General features: G+C 35.7%; 2 protein-coding genes across 2 annotated transcripts in view; one reads left to right on the top strand and one right to left on the bottom strand.

The window, feature by feature from the left end:
* Positions 1-13610, top strand: part of LOC123865457 (ubiquitin-conjugating enzyme E2Q-like protein CG4502) — a 28165-nt gene extending 14555 nt beyond the window's left edge. Inside the window, exons 3-6 of the mRNA XM_045906505.1 lie at positions 2585-2777; positions 11796-11997; positions 12797-13038; positions 13479-13610. Coding sequence (XP_045762461.1) covers positions 2585-2777; positions 11796-11997; positions 12797-13032 — 631 coding nt within the window. The 3' untranslated portion in view covers positions 13033-13038; positions 13479-13610. The remainder of the gene's footprint in view (positions 1-2584; positions 2778-11795; positions 11998-12796; positions 13039-13478) is intronic.
* Positions 13611-15327: 1717 nt separating this feature from the next.
* LOC123865497 (NEDD8) lies at positions 15328-16827 on the bottom strand. The gene is made up of 3 exons (XM_045906555.1): positions 16624-16827; positions 16416-16546; positions 15328-15540 (listed from the first exon to the last, which is right to left on the bottom strand). The coding sequence occupies exons 1-3, from the start codon at positions 16639-16641 to the stop codon at positions 15456-15458; spliced, it is 234 nt and encodes a 77-aa protein (XP_045762511.1). The 5' UTR covers positions 16642-16827; the 3' UTR covers positions 15328-15455.
* Between the last annotated feature and the right edge of the window lie 803 nt (positions 16828-17630).

Genomic DNA, 17630 nt, shown 5'->3' with positions numbered 1-17630 from the left:
TTACTTTTGACGTATATGTACCTACTTATTATGAAGCTACCGCGGTGGTGTGGCGAAGTGACTGCCTACATGGCCACCTGCTCACGCCAATGCGGAACATATTATGCTACTTCTAACTACGACATCTGATAGAGTCCATAATCAATCATTAATTAATCTCTAAGTTGGTATAGATAGGTAGGTATTTTTTTTGCATTAATGAGTATGGACCAGGACACTCACTGGACTAGGACAAGTGAAAATTGATATACCTACCTACCTAGGTATAGTAAGTATATATACATTATGTTTTTTGGAAACGGTCAATGAGGCCAAAATTTAATGTAAGATACTTAGAGGAATTTGGTATCTAAGGTTCAATATCGACGACATGGTTATGTTGTCGATTTTGAAGAAAATAAAAATCGGTCTAATGCGAGTCGGGCTCGCATTCGAAGGGTTTCGTACAATCGCATAACAAATAACACTTATTGTTTTTTAATTTTCATAGTGGTTATATTAAAATTTTTAGTAAGTATCAATTGTTGTTATAGCGGCAATAGAAATACGATTCTGCGAAAATTTCCCTTTGTTCGCAAAAGGTCAGATTCTCATAAAGACGGATTCTCAAAACGACAGATTCTCACGACGCGACGGACGGACTGACAGTAATAGGGTCCCGTTGCCACCCTCCGGGTACGGACTACGGAATCCAAAAAATTGAAAACAGCTTTCAAAGATTTTCAAAAAAAAACGCAGTGTAGGACATAATAATATATTAATATTATATTACCAACCATCGGTATCTACCCGGCCTTCTATTTTGTATGGAAAACTTTATGATATCATCCTCAAGTAATTTGCCCTTGCTCAAATAACTAATAAGTGTAACTTTTTTAGACTTGATGTGGAATTTTACTTCAAGTAGCTGCATAAATAAGTAGCTGCTATGCTTAGCATTGATTCATCGATTACAACCACACGTCTATGAATAAACTGTTACATCCAATGCGTATGATTACATCGATCATGTCTCAGAGAAAGCTATCTACTTACACGCCTACCAAGATACGTTATCAGTTGAGGCTATTAGTGGAGCGACAGGCCGGCTAGGGTATACAAGGGTTGACACTACTATCAGTAGAAAAAATATTTTAGTAGGTGGGTAAGTAAATATGAAATGAAAACGACTTTGAATCGAGTTTAAAATAAATGAATGGGCGTCCGCACATTAAGTGGTTTTGTTAAGCATCGGTTTGGCTTTTTGATCTAGGTCACATCTGTGTATACTTAAGTACTAATTAACGGCCACAGAAATCGGAAAATTCCACTTAAAAATTGTTATTAATAGGTATTTCTGCTATTAGGCGTTTAAAACATGAGCCGAGCCTGGAGTGGTCCGAGGACGATTGGGATTTTTGAATAGATAGATTTTGTATGAGACATGCGTACAAAAAACCTTCGTAGGAATCCCATCTGGACTGTCCGCCACCACGGAGGTCGCCGAGGTCACAGAGTCAATTTGTACCTATACATATTTTATGATGTTAGTACCTAATCTACACCAGTCTACAATATAGCCTAAAAATAGATATGACTATTTATTTCATACTCAATCAAAATCAATTGAAGAAAATCTTGGGGGGAAAACATTACTTAATAGATAATTTTTCTCACCGGGAGGTAATAGTTGCGATACATTCCAGGACTCTTGACAACCTCATTTATCCTGCACTAATTACCTAGCTGTTCGTATATTTCCACGTACAGTGACAAACTATAACAACTCGTAGGTACAGCTTATATGTGCATAATATCTGCTTCCACTCAGTTAATTTTGCTTTCACCGAGCTATGTGACCGCATTTGAGAATAACAAATATACCTACCGGCTACCGCGTAAACAAAATATTATATCATTCGACGACGACATGTACAGTACGCGACAGGTTGAGATGGCAATCGGGTTATGAGGCGAGGAGACGCCCCGCTCACCCGCACAGCCCCTATAATAGGTACCAAATACGTAGACCAAAAGTTTATTGTTTTAAATGTGCAAACGGATTTTTTAAAACTTTAATAATTCAACAAAGTTATTAAATACCAATGTAGGTATTAACTTCAATTTTATACTTACCTCCATGACTTTTTGAGAAAAAGGTTCTCTTGATAGACACACAGACAGACAGACGGCTAAATGAAGTGATTTTGAAGTACCTACGTACCTAACCTATAATGAAAACTGCCACACCTCTTACAGGTTAGCCCGCTTCCATCTTAGACTGCATCATTACTTACCACCAGGTGAGATTGCAGTCAAGGACTAACTTGTATCTGAATAAAAAAAGTTTTCTTAGCTAAATTAGTTCAAGATCATATTCCTTAGCCCTTATAAGTATTGTAAGATGCCCTCGCTATATCCCTATAAATATATGTAATAAAAATTCAACAATTTAACAATCAAAATAACAAAATCAATAATTTAAAGACTTACACACAATAGACTAGAGCTTCGATAGCTCAACGGGAAAGGGGGGTATTAGTCATGATTAGCATGGCTAATATTCTTTATAAAAAAATTAAAAAAAAGTTGTTTTAATTTTCAGAGACGGAGTCAGCCCAGCAGAAGCAGCCGTAAGTTTCCCGGCAAGTCCTGCTGCTTCAACGCTGGCAAAAAAGAAAGCAGTCGGGGCAAACGAAGAGCGGGAGAGGGCTGCAGGGGTGCGCACGCGCCGGCTCATGAAGGAGCTGAAGGAAATACAGCGGTTGCAGGAGCACAGGCCGGACCCTGTATTTACAGTGAGTACCTATTGTACTGTAAGCTTGGCCCATATTAATTATCTATAAACGTGTACAAGTTACTGATTAAATATTTGGCGCCACTCAAATCATAACAAATCATAACATCATATTAGAAGGCGTCATTGATTGGCTGAAGTTGTTCAACATCTGATCGATAAACGTACTGTATATAAAATTCTTATAGTTTTTAGTTGATGAATTGTAGCATAATAAAGGATAATATTTGTAATCAATATATAAGATGAAAACATCTTTATTACTTAGACGATTTGTTAAACGAGCTTGATGATTTGTATATTAGTCACTAAGTTTATTCATTGTACAATTTGGATTGGCCGATAACGATAAGATAAAAAGGGGAGTGGCTAATAAACGTGGAGAGGTTACCTGTAAGAGTAGTTTTTAAAACTACGACATTCGAAAATATACGAACGTAAGAGGAACAACATTTATTTGACACAAATGTAAAAGTTAATAAATTTAAATATGAAATAAAAGTGTAATAATTTATCATAAAGATTGTGTTTGTGATTTCGTCAGACCTTACCCAAAAGGTCAGAAGAGGGACATCAAGAAAATATAATATTTTCTTGTCACGCTCACGACTCAGAGAAACAAGTGGAAATATACAGAGGAACGAGAAAGAAGTGGAGGTCTAGTAGACCACAGACATTTTGGAGCACAAGGCCAATATTTGGGCCTCAATATATCAAAGTACCTAGTCATGGCATCAAAGGATTTCTGGATAAACGGGTAGGATCTTTCCATGATTTTATTTTTATTGATACCTATTAATGGTAATTTTTTTTTATTTGTGTGGGTTTTCGTTTTGTTTGTTCTACATTTAGTTATCATTTTGTTAAAAAGCTTTGCTCCGAGTTGGAATGGAAATTATATAACGTTATGATACCTAGAATTACCCACATGTTTATAATTCATCTTGTATATTGGTTATACAAATGCGATCGACCTTCAAATTGTGGTTTAAATAACATTGAGGTATTTAGAAGGCTTATTTTACAATGAAAAATGAAAAATGTTTATTTACAAAATACAGTCTTGTACAATTTTCCTGTGTCTGGTGGTACCCGCACTAGGTTATCCTGTATCGTGGGTACAATGGAATAGATAGTGAACATAGTGTTAAACAATATAAAAAGTGTGGTTTACTTAATGATGGGCGTTATTGTTACTTTTAAATAGTTTTCAGGATGTATCTACTATGTCCTGCCGGGGTTTTATTTCTCATTAAATGATTTCACAGGTGAATATCTCACGGAACGTGGTATTTCAATCTTCACACTTGTAATCGTGTGCCGAATTAGTTTGGTTAAGAGTTACGATAGGGATTTATTTTCACATAGTGGTTTTGTTTTACGGAAGGTGAATTTCTGGATTTAGGTTCAATCGTTTGCTGCATTCATTGTATAGATAGATGTTTTCCTTTTTCTAGCACACAGTGACGCGATATTATCACACAGCACTCATTGGGCATCTTGAATGTTGTTTTGTGAAATTATTATTTTTTGTAAACCGCTTTGGGATAAGGTAGAAAAAGTTACATGAAATAGCTTTTCGTTTTACGCCTGCCAGTGAAATAATCCGTCTCTACTTGTAATGGTTACTAAGTGATTGGGGATATAAAATGTTAATTGATAAAAATGAAGGTGATCCGTTGTAATAAAGTGATAGTGACCAGGGTTAATAAATTGAGCATTTTGAGAAATATAAATCCTAAAATGGGTGTAAAAGTAGGTTTATCTTATCTGGTTATTCTTTAACTAAATTTAAAATTATGGTAGGTAGGTAGTCAGATAGTTTTAAATACGGGGTGCATAAATAAGTGTTTTTTTTACAAAAGTGAGGAGAAATGTTTTTATTTATCTATTTTTACCACTTGAAACGCGTAATGTTTGAGTTTCAAACATAACTTTGCTGATAACAGCTCACCATGAACAACCCATGGCCGGCCCACTACTGAGCAACAAGTGTCTCCTCACAGAATGAGAAGGGTTTAGGCCGTAGTCTACCACGCTAGATAACAGCTAATTTACTTTTAATACTGGCACAATAATTTGAGTACTACGAGTAGTAGGTAGGTATAGTATATGGGCAGCGGGGTTTTTTTTTTACCTGTATTCACGCAATTAACTGTGTACTGCCGCATTTAAATGCAATATGATTTTGTTTTTATTGGATTAACATCGCTTGGCGGGTTAAATTCCTGGCAAATGTTCTATTAAAATTAGAGTAAGTTTTTTTTTATGGTAATATACCTACAGTACTGCCCTTAGGGCAGGGCGCGATAATAAGTACCTACTACCAAAATACTATTTTCTTTGTTGTACGAAAGAAATTTTAGGCAAATATCTTTGCACTACGCTCGCGTTTGTGGCATGACATTATCCCAGAAATATATTTTAAAAAAAAATTCACGCTCGCTTGACTCGCTTCGCGATAGTTCAGTTTCGATATGCATTTAGTTAACAAAACTCTCAGGAAACCACGTTTGTTGTGCTCTCGAAATTGATCAGTCTATTTGATAAAATCGAAATGCGGTGCCTTATAAATTTCGCTTAGGAGCGCCGGTAGTATCTCATGATAATAATATGAATATTGATCATAATTTTTTTTTAGGCTGATTAAGCATTGAAGGTTTTTCGGCTGGTCTGGCATTTCGCCTGATTTTATGTTTTTGCTTATTTAGCGCGTTCAGGAAAGCTTTGACAACGTTTTATAACATGAGTATATATTTTTTTTTGTGTTAGTTACCCAAACAGAAAAAAAAGCATTAAAGATGTGGGACCGAGGGATAAATCTAGTGTGATTTTTGGTTGGATTATGAAGTTGTAGTTAGGGTATTTAAAATAGAAAGATTTCAATTGTAGGAAATGATGTAAAACATGTTGAGGATAAGTTGTGTAATAAAGTCGATAATTCACTTGTTGGATGTCACGCGATCTCATTGCGAGGAGGAATCTTTTTCTTGTCTCCTTTTTTTTTTAAATACGGTGTTCTGACGGGTTTTTATTTACGTCTCGGATTATTGAATACTTTCGGTGTTTGATTGGACGGTTAGAGGTTGCAAAAGCAATCGCCCTCTAATTAAATCATCTATTTAGGCATTAGTTCAATTTGGATTAAATCTCGCGAAAAGCCACGGTGGCTGTCTCTCGCGCGTCTTGGAAAGACATTCCTAATGCCTGTTTTTCTGAGGGAGGGATGCATTATCAAGTGAGATGAGCTGCGATGTTTGCGGCTGATTATTTTGAAAAATTTGCAATCGTGGCAAGTGGAGTAAAGTTTGACTAAACTATTTAATGAACTAAGTATATAATGGATTTGGTGAATGGTTATATTATATAACATTTTGATAAATGGATGAATTTGAAGAGTGTATGTATGTGGTTGATGCACATTTGTTTCATATTTTTACTTAAGTTATAAAGTATTACATTTGGTGAGTAGTTATTTATATTTGGTAGGGTAGGTTTGATAAACAGGTAGTTATCTTGATTAATAAGTGACTTATCATTTTATAAATGCGTACTTTAATGTTTGATGAACTGGTATACTTGATAAATGTGCATATTTTCATACTTCAAAGACAAGTTGTACCTATTAGTTTCTTCAAGCTTTTAGTTGCTGATAATTATATCAACATTCTTTAGAGCGCATGTCCTATGGACGAAATCGTTTATACATACTTTCACTGTTTGAAATGTTACAATCACAAAGATATAGTTATGACTAGAGGGGGTCATAGCTTGTTGCCGCTCTTGTACATCCATGTGTCAACTAGGTATTGTTATCAGTATATTTCAGGGAACCTCCGTTCGGGTGAAAGCGATAGCTGTTGGATAAATGCTTGTTGGGTTATCAGAAGACCGTGTAGTCTTCGATGAGGTTACTTGTAAATATTATAGCGAAATAGTAAGTTTAAAAATAGAATGAGGCTAAACTAAAAAAAAATGAGACAAAGATAAAAATAATAACTTAAAGCATTGAAACAGCATAAAGTGAAATAGTAACTTACAAACTATACATACATATTTACGAATTATGTAGATAGATATAGTATTACTGGATTACGTATATCAAATAAGAATACTGTCAGCTCATGTTTTGTTTTCGGCGTGGTAATTTTACGCTTAAAACTCATAAGAGATATCATGAGGTTCGCTTTCTGTAAAAGTTATTAGCTTTAACAGTTAATTGATTTATTACATTATTTATTTATTATACACTCAACAAGTAAAAGTATTTTGTTTTGACAAAATCCAAAGAAGTACCTATTGGATTAATAAGGCAAGGTACGAAGCATTGGCTGGATTTTACAACATTTAAAGTTTCCTGTTCATTTTTATCATTGAGTTAATCTGAGGCGGAAGGATCCTCTTGAAATTTTTTAAGATTAAGTTATTAGTAAGGAAGTATATTTTGCTTAGGTTAGTTTAAAATGTACAGCCGGTAATTTAAAAAAAAAAAATATATATATTTAATTTTACATAATAGGTGAAGCTGGTTGATGCACCAAAAATCGAATTATCATAGGAATTTAATTAAGCTAACATTTTTATTTATTATCAACTTCAAATATACAGTAGCAAACTGATTAGTTGGAATACATGCAGTGATTGGAATATTTAAGTTCCGATAGAAGAATCTATATCGTGGCTTGTTCCTTTATGGACAAGAATATTTTTTTTGACTCGTGGGACCACTTACACAAAATATCAACGTTCGGTTTGGAAGTCTTCCATGGCTATTCCTACAGTTCCATGACGTATTGAAGAGGTTAACACTTTGTCGCTCACCACATCAACCAGCACGGCATTTGGGTATGATGGATGGATGTAGATAGGTACACATTTGATGGGGGGGGGGGGTTTAGTGGTTTGTATCAATAGGAACCAGGGGTTGAATGAGGAAGGCTGAGGACAGTACGTGTGGTGCTTACTAGGGAAGGTTTATGTTCAACAGTGACCTTATGTACAGTACGAGGATGAATCTTTTACGAAACGAATAAAGGAAAATCGAACAGATGCGGGTCATTACGGTTAACATATAAAATAATGTATAAGGTACCTACTTTCTTCTAATCTTTATGATCGATCAGCTTGTGATAGAGATCTTGATGTCGTAGAGAATAGAGATGTATCGAACGGAATATTTATTTCATTTTTTTTCCTGCTATTATGTTGATATCGCTTTTCTCTATGAAAAGGAATTAATGATAAACTAATAGGTATCATTCGGCGGCCAGTCGCGACTGTGTCGTTCCCAGGGTCGAATTTGGTAGTTCTGCTTATGTTACTCGAAACGACAAAGTACGCCATATGGTGCATATTATGGCTAAAATAAAATATATAAGTATCATGTGAAATTATAAATCAAAGATTCTTTTTGCATGTAGATATTATATGGTTAAGAGGCACAAGTGACGCAACTACTGTACCCTGGCGTTTGTTTAACATTGTCCATTAGTACTTCAGAATGTGGATTTTGCTAAAAAAAAAAAAAAAAAAACAATAGGTAATTGTAAGAAATATGGGAAGCGTAATCTGCATTAAAAGAAAAAGTTTGAATTGGAAGCAACCAGGCATAGGATTTTCATACATCCGTAATCACGTTCCTTTCAACTCTCTATCTATCACGGTTCACGATACGCCGTTCGCGGTTCGGGCCGTGACGCACGTGCAGACGGACAGACGGACGGAGAGCAGAGGTTTAGAAAATAGGGTCTCGTAGGCACCCTTCGAGGGGTACGGAACTGGAGAAAACTAAATTATAATAATGATAATAGGTTTTTTAGGTTACCAAGTAAAATTACTTCTCTTAGGTCGGATTGTATTATGATGGATGCTTATGAAACAAAATTAAATGAACGGTCTACTCAAAGTGTTTTATGTTTGCAGGATCCAAGGATGTTGGAAATGAACAAATGAGGGAAAGGATGACCCAAAACTAGGTATGGGTCAGGGACACAAAGTCCCAAGGAAGGAAAGGACGAAAAAGTAAGCCCCGAGGTTACGGGCTATGGACAAAAAGTCCTATAGGAGGAAGGAGGTGGACCCTAGGATAAGGGTCATTAAAAATTTGGATCTGGAGGGAAATAAGGACAATCATATATGTATCCCGGTAGAAGAGAGACGCGCCAGGGCTCGGAATCCGCGATTTTCCAATAAGAAGGGAAGAAGAAAATATGTGCGTAAAACTATTGCGTTGAAAGTGTATGAAAATGTTTTGTGATTTAAATCGAGAACTGGCGGCGATTAACTTTAAGTTTAAAGAGTTTATTTTATCAAAAGGACAAGAAGTTCACATACACGTATTCATATTAAGAATCGCTCCCGATTCTAAATATAAATATAGAAGAAAACATAATCTTTAAAGGTATGGTGACTATACAATAATATAAAAAGTCAAAACACGTTATATTCGTTAACAAACTATACCTACATCTAGCTAAGATATCTATGGTGTTTGACACTGTTTGATTAAACTTTAAACTTTGTAAAAGATTTTTCCTCCAGTATGAGTTTCGGCAAGTACATTATGTAGTAGAGCTAGGTAGTTTTCATACCATAATTAGTCCTAGCTTTATGTAATTGTAGCATAATAGGTATGTTCGTTTTGTGTACCATATTTATGAGATTTAGCTTTAAAGTGATGCGTGTATGTACGGACTTTAATAGTATTTTCCTAACAAATAGACATATTTTGAATTTGTATAATTGACTTATATAATATAGTTCATCAGTTTTCTTATATAATTCTTTAGTGGGGAGGAGAGTCTAGTTGGAACAGAACTTTTAACAATTTATTTTGAGATACTTGAAACCCTTTAAAGTAGTTTTTAGTAATTAGTTTTACATGCTCATCCCCAAATCTCTATTGAGTGTTCCTGTAAAATATTGGCTTGTGAGTTATAATTGATACTTCGGACTTTATGCATATACCTACCTTCTTTGATTAAATTGAGGCCTCCTTTAGTTGCTACTGGTCTCGCAATTTTTGATATCTTTATGATTTTTGAAAAATTATTTATAAATTTAGAGTGTCTGCATCTTTTTATTTTAATATTAGCGGAAGAGAACAGAAAAATGAATTTTAGATTAAAGGCTAAATTTGAGTGCTACTGTAGACTGGCAGGTAAAGTTGCGAGGGTAAATAGTTTGGAATTGAATTGAGTTTGTCTGCTATTTTCTAATTATATCGGATGGAAAGGGTTGCTGCGAGTGCTCTAAAATTAAGTTGCAATCATAATCAATACCAATGTAACAATAAAACTGTATATTCTTTCTAGTTAAGGTTAGCAAGAATATTAATTTAATTAATTACTATCTTAATTTTTTTTTTGTTTTGTTGAACTAAGTATTTGTCATTTTGGTTGTGAAGTTTACATGTTACTTAAGTTTTTTTTAAAAGCGATGAGACTCGCTTAAAACAGGATGGCCGAGCTGTAAGCTTGGCCCATATTAATTATCTATAAACGTGTACAAGTTACTGATTAAATATTTGGCGCCACTCAAATCATAACAAATCATAACATCATATTAGAAGGCGTCATTGATTGGCTGAAGTTGTTCAACATCTGATCGATAAACGTACTGTATATAAAATTCTTATAGTTTTTAGTTGATGAATTGTAGCATAATAAAGGATAATATTTGTAATCAATATATAAGATGAAAACATCTTTATTACTTAGACGATTTGTTAAACGAGCTTGATGATTTGTATATTAGTCACTAAGTTTATTCATTGTACAATTTGGATTGGCCGATAACGATAAGATAAAAAGGGGAGTGGCTAATAAACGTGGAGAGGTTACCTGTAAGAGTAGTTTTTAAAACTACGACATTCGAAAATATACGAACGTAAGAGGAACAACATTTATTTGACACAAATGTAAAAGTTAATAAATTTAAATATGAAATAAAAGTGTAATAATTTATCATAAAGATTGTGTTTGTGATTTCGTCAGACCTTACCCAAAAGTACTTTCTCAATACACCTTTGAGTACCTAACACATTTAAGGTCCCTAATTTATACCTATGGGTTAAGTTCTGCCGCCTCCACGCTGGCAAATAAAGCAGAGAATGGGCTGATGGGTTGCGCACCGCCTCATGAAGGAGCTGAAGGAAATACAGCGATTGCAGGAGCGATTGCTGTATTTACAGTGAGCATTATCTACTTTCTCAATACATTTCCAAGTATGTAACACGAGTAAAGTTTTTAGTAAGAACTTCCGGCTTTGGAGCATTTTCAGCCCCTTGAGCAAGGTATAAAAATCATAGTGTACCTATATACCTACGACTGAAATCCAAAATTGGTAGATACTTAAACGAATTTTTTATGAGATTCATATTTCTTTTCTTTTGTTCTTCGCCTGTTACATCTTTGTACTTATTATTTATCTATATCAGTCCGCTTTTGGACGGCACGAAACGACGACAGTGGTTGGTTGTTTCGCGTTTGGATCGCTATTCGCACGCGAATGAAGAGTGGGTATAACAAAGAAATGTGTGTGAAATTCGTAGGCTTACCCTAAAACGAAGCCCGCGCTGTGAAATTTCACCGTGCGATGTTTTCCCGCAGAATTCTGTGCCATTTAGAAATTTGTATGAAGCGGTGCGCGAGTTTTTTTTACGAGTGCGTGCTGCTTCAATTCTGTGAGCAAATTGTACAATTTCCTCACAGAACTCTATGGAACAATCGCGGGGTTAAGCGCTGTGCGGGATTATCCTAACTATAGGTACGTAGCTACTTACTAGTTACAAAGAGTAAAAAAAACAACGATCAACAACAACTTACAAGTAACTTCCCACTAGATAACAACATGGGGTTATTCAAGGGGCGGACCAACAAATTCCGGAAAGGCCGGCAACGCATCGGCGGTACCTGTGGTGCTGCAAATATTCATGGGCGGCGGTAATCACAGGTGATACGCCTGCTCGTTTGCTCGCTATTTCATAATTTTAAAAAAAAACTGTATAATGCAATTTCAGGTTGAACTAGTAAACGACAACTTGTTCGAGTGGCACGTGCGGCTGCACCAGATCGACCCGGAGAGCGAGCTGGCGGCCGACCTGCGCGAGCTGGGCGTGCCGCACATCCTGCTGCACCTCGTCTTCCCGGAGAACTTCCCCTTCGCGCCGCCCTTCATGCGCGTCATCGAGCCCAGGATAGAGAAGGGATTTGTTATGGAAGGTAAATCGACTTACTAGAAACTGGTAACGCCACAATGTCGTCCGCGTAAAGCACAGAAATCCTTTGTGGGGCATTTGCTTTTATATGGTTTCAAAAGAATTTTTAGATTTGCCAACACCGAAGTTTTTAACCCCCGACCCAAAAAGAGGAGTATTATAAGTTTGAAGTGTGTATCTGTGTGTTTGTGTATCTGTCTGTGGCATCATAGCTCCTAAACGAATGAACCGATTTTGATTTAGTTTTTTTCGTGCATGAACTTCTCCAATATCTGCTCATACGAGTACTTCTTTTGTTAGTTGCAAATATAAACGGATAAAAATAAAATAAGTAGTTATGACCTATTAGTATTCGAGCCAGTAATGCACGGTCGACGAATCGCCCGGCAACCCAGTCGACGAGTCGCCCGGCAACCCAGTCGACGACGACCTTTAGATTTAGAATCTGTAAATTACAAACGCGGAAGTAGCGGTGAGTAATAGGCATACGCACGCAGTCGCCACAACTTCTTGCTCATACACACGGCGACTTTCGCCGCCGACCGAGTTGCCAGGCGACTAGTCGACCGTTCGTAATGGGTATTAGTATATAGTAGGAACATCTACTTAATATGTACCTACCTCTAAAGCTGAGATCTTTTGAGCGCACTTTTACTTTGCTCAGACTTAAGACACTGTTAAAACGAGACAGCGTCATACCGCTGGCATAAATCTGTCTCGTTTTAACTGAAACTTAAGTCTAAGCAAAGTCCAAGTGCGATCTATAGATTTCAACCTAAGTGGGTACGCATGGTATTGTAAAGGTGGAGCGATATGTATGGAACTGCTAACGCCGCGCGGCTGGGCGTCCGCGTACACCGTGGAGGCGGTGGTGATGCAGTTCGCCGCGTCCGTGGTGAAGGGGCAGGGCCGCGTGGCGCGCGCGCCGTCGCGCTCTACACGCGAGTTCTCCCGCCGGCGCGCCGAGGAGGCGTTCAGGTCACTCGTCAAGACGCATGATAAATACGGATGGGTCACACCCTCGCTGTCCGACGGTTGAGACAAGGTAACCATTTCCGTTGACCATTGGCCATTGACTCAAAAGAGTTCTATGGATTCGTAGGTTAGTTCGAGCTGTCATGGGCAGTAGCGACAGCTCCAACAATTCGTTCCAATTCAATTCAATTTTGGGCCAATTCGTAAGCTAGGTACAAGGCTTGTCGTATGCTGAATTTTTGCGAGTAAGCACCTACATTAGAAACTAGCGACCCGTCCCGGCTTCGCACGTGTAGTTTATTAGAATTTTCGTAGGGATCGCTTAATTTTTTGAAAATAAAATATAGCCTATGATACTCAGGAATGATGTAACTTTCTACTGGTGAAAGAATTTTCAAAATAGGTTCACTATAGTTCCAGAGATTAATTCCTATAAACAAACTTACAAAACCTCTTAATAATTTTAGTATAGATTTAGTATGAAAATAATAATTTGATTTTTTTTTTCAGATAATTTTCAACCGTAACGCTGAATGGATCTCTCGTAGTTAATTAACTCAATTTTATTGTAATAATTTTAGTTGTATTTAGATTAAAGAAGCCTATACCCTGTCTCCGAGTACAGTGACAACTTGAAGAATATCTATTTCTTTTTTTTCATGTTGTAAAGTACTTAGATTAGTCGCCGTGGGAATAATGCCTAAGGCGAAAATTCGCTGTGACTAAACGCCCCAAAGGGAAATAAAATCTTATGCGCTACGTACTTCCGTAGAGTGTAGTGGTGTTGACATTTTTTTTATTTTTAATATTTTATAGGAACTATAACAATTTATGAGAATCACTAATAAAATAAACGTTTATCGCCGAAATTCTCTTATTTACTTTGGCATAATATGGTCGAAATTGGTGCAAAAAGAAAAACAGCTAGGCGTCATCGTAAGTCTAAGTAAATTATTTTTTTGGGATTTAGTTATCAAAAATCACGCTGCACCTCGGCTCCACTACACTCTGCAGGTGTGCGCTGCGCCTTAAAGTAGCCACACAAGGGTATACCTCAAAGGAAAACCTACATAGTTGTCCAACGAGCGATACAGATCACTTCCGTATTGGATTCGTAGAAAATAATAAAAAATATCCATTTTACCACCTTTCTAATTTTAAATTGTGTGCCAAACAAATACTTAAATGTATTTACCTATTGTGCTCATTGCCTATATACCTAAAGTATTATAAATTTCTATTAATTGTTTCTTTTGATAACACTCTTGGCATATGCTTGTAGGCTCTATTTTATATAATATTACCGTACACACATTTTTAGAAATATTAACATGTAACACTTTTTCCAAAATTTTAAATATTTTAATTATAATGTGTCCGTCCCAAAGTCATTTAATAGTTTTTGATATGACGTTGTATAAACTAACAAAAACTTTAAAAGACATTGATGTGTAAGTAAGTGGTTCGGTATAGTCCAAGAGTCAGGTATCCAATGTAACATTTGCGTTTTTTTGATATTTCATTTGTGTAAGCACTTAAGTTTAATCACAGGTGGAACATCTTAAGCATAGTGCTCAGCATGTTCCCTACAAGATTTTACCTGTGATTCACTTACTTATACCTATCTCTAGTAACGAAAAATAGATCAAAAAGGCTAGTGATCTAATCTCCACAAATCTTCACATCAATTAGAATACTGCACAATTTAAAATATACAACATATTTAAAATCGACTCTCAAATGAAAAATAATGTTAGCACAAAAACAAAACACCAAGGATACCTGACAAGAGTAGTGTCTCTATAACTTTGAGCTAAAACTCTCACAGTATTTTTACTAAAACTCTTCAATGAATAGGTAAACCTTGCAAAATTTTTAATTAAAGACACTAAACATTGGTCTGGGAAAAAGTCACTTCAATTTTTTCCCAATTCATTACAATTGTATTTTATTAATAATACCTTAATTAAAGCCTCAAGAGTACTCATGCTCAAAATAGTGATTGTGTACCTATAATGTACCTACTTGTATACAAAATATGAATGTCTCAACACCTTAGTATTGACTATTGATAGATATGTGTATTATTAAAAAAAAATGTAAATTGATGTTGTTGATTTGTTTAGTGAACCAAAGATGTTTATTTTTTATGGTAAAATAATTTAGTGCAAGAAGTGTATAGCAATGTTATGAGTGTAATAAATTACTTGCTCAATTATAAAAACATTTTTTTATTAAACTAACCATCCATCAATCATTAATTAAACCAAACATGGTTATTAATCAATAGACTGACCAGCCCCTTTAAGCAGTGTACATTTTCAGAAGGGTTAACCAACAATAAACAAAGTAATAAACGAGTGAATGTTTGTGTTACTTTAATTAAAAATAATTGTTTAACATCACTTTAATTATGTTTTACTTAATCCAAGAAATTAATAAAATTAAATAAGTGTTATAAAACTGAGATGGATACATCACAAGAGATCACTGGCCCCCTCTGAGGGCTAACACCAAATGCAACACGGACCCTCCCTGCACTTTGTAATCCTGGGCTGTCTTTTCATCATTCCTGAAACAGTTACCAAAAATATTAATATTATACTTACAAGCTATCTAATCAACTTACATTTTAAGCAGAGGCACTTTAATTTACTTTTATTCCATTTAATTGAAGACACTGCTTATATAAAGACAGTAAATAGTTTAGTAACTTAGAAATAACTCAGATGGTTGATTTAAAAAAACCTGCACAATCATCAATTACAATCGCAATTGTTGTGATTGGCTGAATTTAGGCTATTCTCCTTATACCAATGCATTGCAGCTAATAGTGAGCGCAAATCAACCAATCAGAGTTGATTGCGATTGTGACATTGTAGTTGTCACTCTGCCACAATTGAGCCCCAGTAGTACAAATATTTTGAGTAACAAATGACATTTGTGGGATGATAAAATATACTTAATCTGGATGGAAGGCAAAAACCTTAAACAAACCATCTTAAAAATGGCATTTCCCTTTGTTAAGATGTATTAAAACTTTATGAACCACTATTTCCATTTGGAGATCTGTACATACAAAAGGCTTGTCTGGACTGACTGACTGATCTTGGCTGGACTGGCTTAGGCTGTGCATTGATATGCAGAGCCTAAGCCGCTGGAATTAGCTTGAAATTTTAACAATAGGTTTCTTTTACAACTTAGGTATTCACTAAGAAAAGATGTTTGGAAATTCTAATCCTGAGGGGGTTAAATAATGGATGAATGAATGAATGGTTTGTATGAAAGTCAGTCTAAATTAAGTCATGTGCTCGAAACTTGGTAAGTATTTAGGCTTTTAGTTAAAAATGCTGGAGCGAAACGTTGGTAGAATATGACGTATCAATTCACAAAATCTAGTCTTTTAAGGATTGTTAGATGTACCCACACTAATAGAACAATGCTTACATTTGTTTTCCGGAAAATATCAATCGTTGTTGCTGTGGAGGAATGCCTTCTTTTTCTTCAACCCGCTCTTTGATTCTCTCTACCTTATCAGTAGGTTCTATATCTATTTCGATTTCTTTGCCAGTAAGCGTCTGTAAAAATGAGGTTATAATAAGTGACTATCATAAATTTTGTAAATAAAGAGCATAGCGAAATTTGTCTCCCTTACCTTAACCTTGATCAACATCTTTAGTGATTTTTAATTGATCCAAATATAAAGTGATATTAGATATCGCCTTTCCGTTTAATATGCTAACAATATCTACGTGAAATTTGTCTTTATATAGTTTTTTAGAGTAGCTATTGGTAAAAAATCGACTCGCTTGGTATGCGATTGCGTTCACAAAATTTTATAAATTCAGTTGACGACTGGACTGACGGTGACGATGACAGTTGAGTTGACAGATTTTGACAAGGGCGGTTTTTTTTTTCTCTCGTCTGGCTTTACATAGATTAAACAATGTCAGGTTTGTATTATTAGCTAGGGAAACAGCTATTCAAGTATGGACTTCGTCCCAAATGGCGGTTTGACATTGTTTATTTAATGCTGCATTCCGTTACGAAATGGTTACGAACCTATGTGCGAGGTATTCCGAGTACATTTCGAAAATACCTTCATACTCTAAGGTGTAGCACGAACGGGTAACATTGATTTTAGAACCGGGTTTTTTGGATGCCAGAAAGGTGCCTAAAAAATATATAATGTTCCTAACCTCGTATGGCGGATCTTTTTTATTATACTTTTGACAAACAGCAAGCAACACGTGTGGACGGATGAGTGCCATGCAAGTGTTTGCGTATGCTTGCCAATGCTTGTCGTTCTGGTATAGGAAACCGGGGAAAAGTCATCGAAGTTGAAAGTCTTTAAAAAGGATTTATTTCACTTTTATTTATAAACTGTATTTTCTTGAAAGATATTAACCGGTATTTTGCCCAAGTGTTAAATTAGTTACGACATAGTTACGATATATTGTGCCCCAAGGCTAACTGCCGAAAAATATTATAGGTATTGGGTCGCATTGATTAGAATCAATGCCCGGGATTCGTCAGCGACTTTAGAAAGGTATAACAGTTCGATCCGATTGGCTGAAAGCTAAACCATAACCAGACACTGTATTATTTAAAAAGTACTCTGAAGTGTTTGCCGATGCTTTTTGTGATGCTTGCTGTTGCTGT

This window comes from Maniola jurtina, chromosome 1 (assembly GCF_905333055.1).
Source record: "Maniola jurtina chromosome 1, ilManJurt1.1, whole genome shotgun sequence".
NCBI classification, from domain to species: domain Eukaryota; kingdom Metazoa; phylum Arthropoda; class Insecta; order Lepidoptera; family Nymphalidae; genus Maniola; species Maniola jurtina.
The sequence above is the reverse complement of the archived record's forward strand: the minus strand, read 5'-3'. Positions and strand labels throughout refer to the sequence as shown.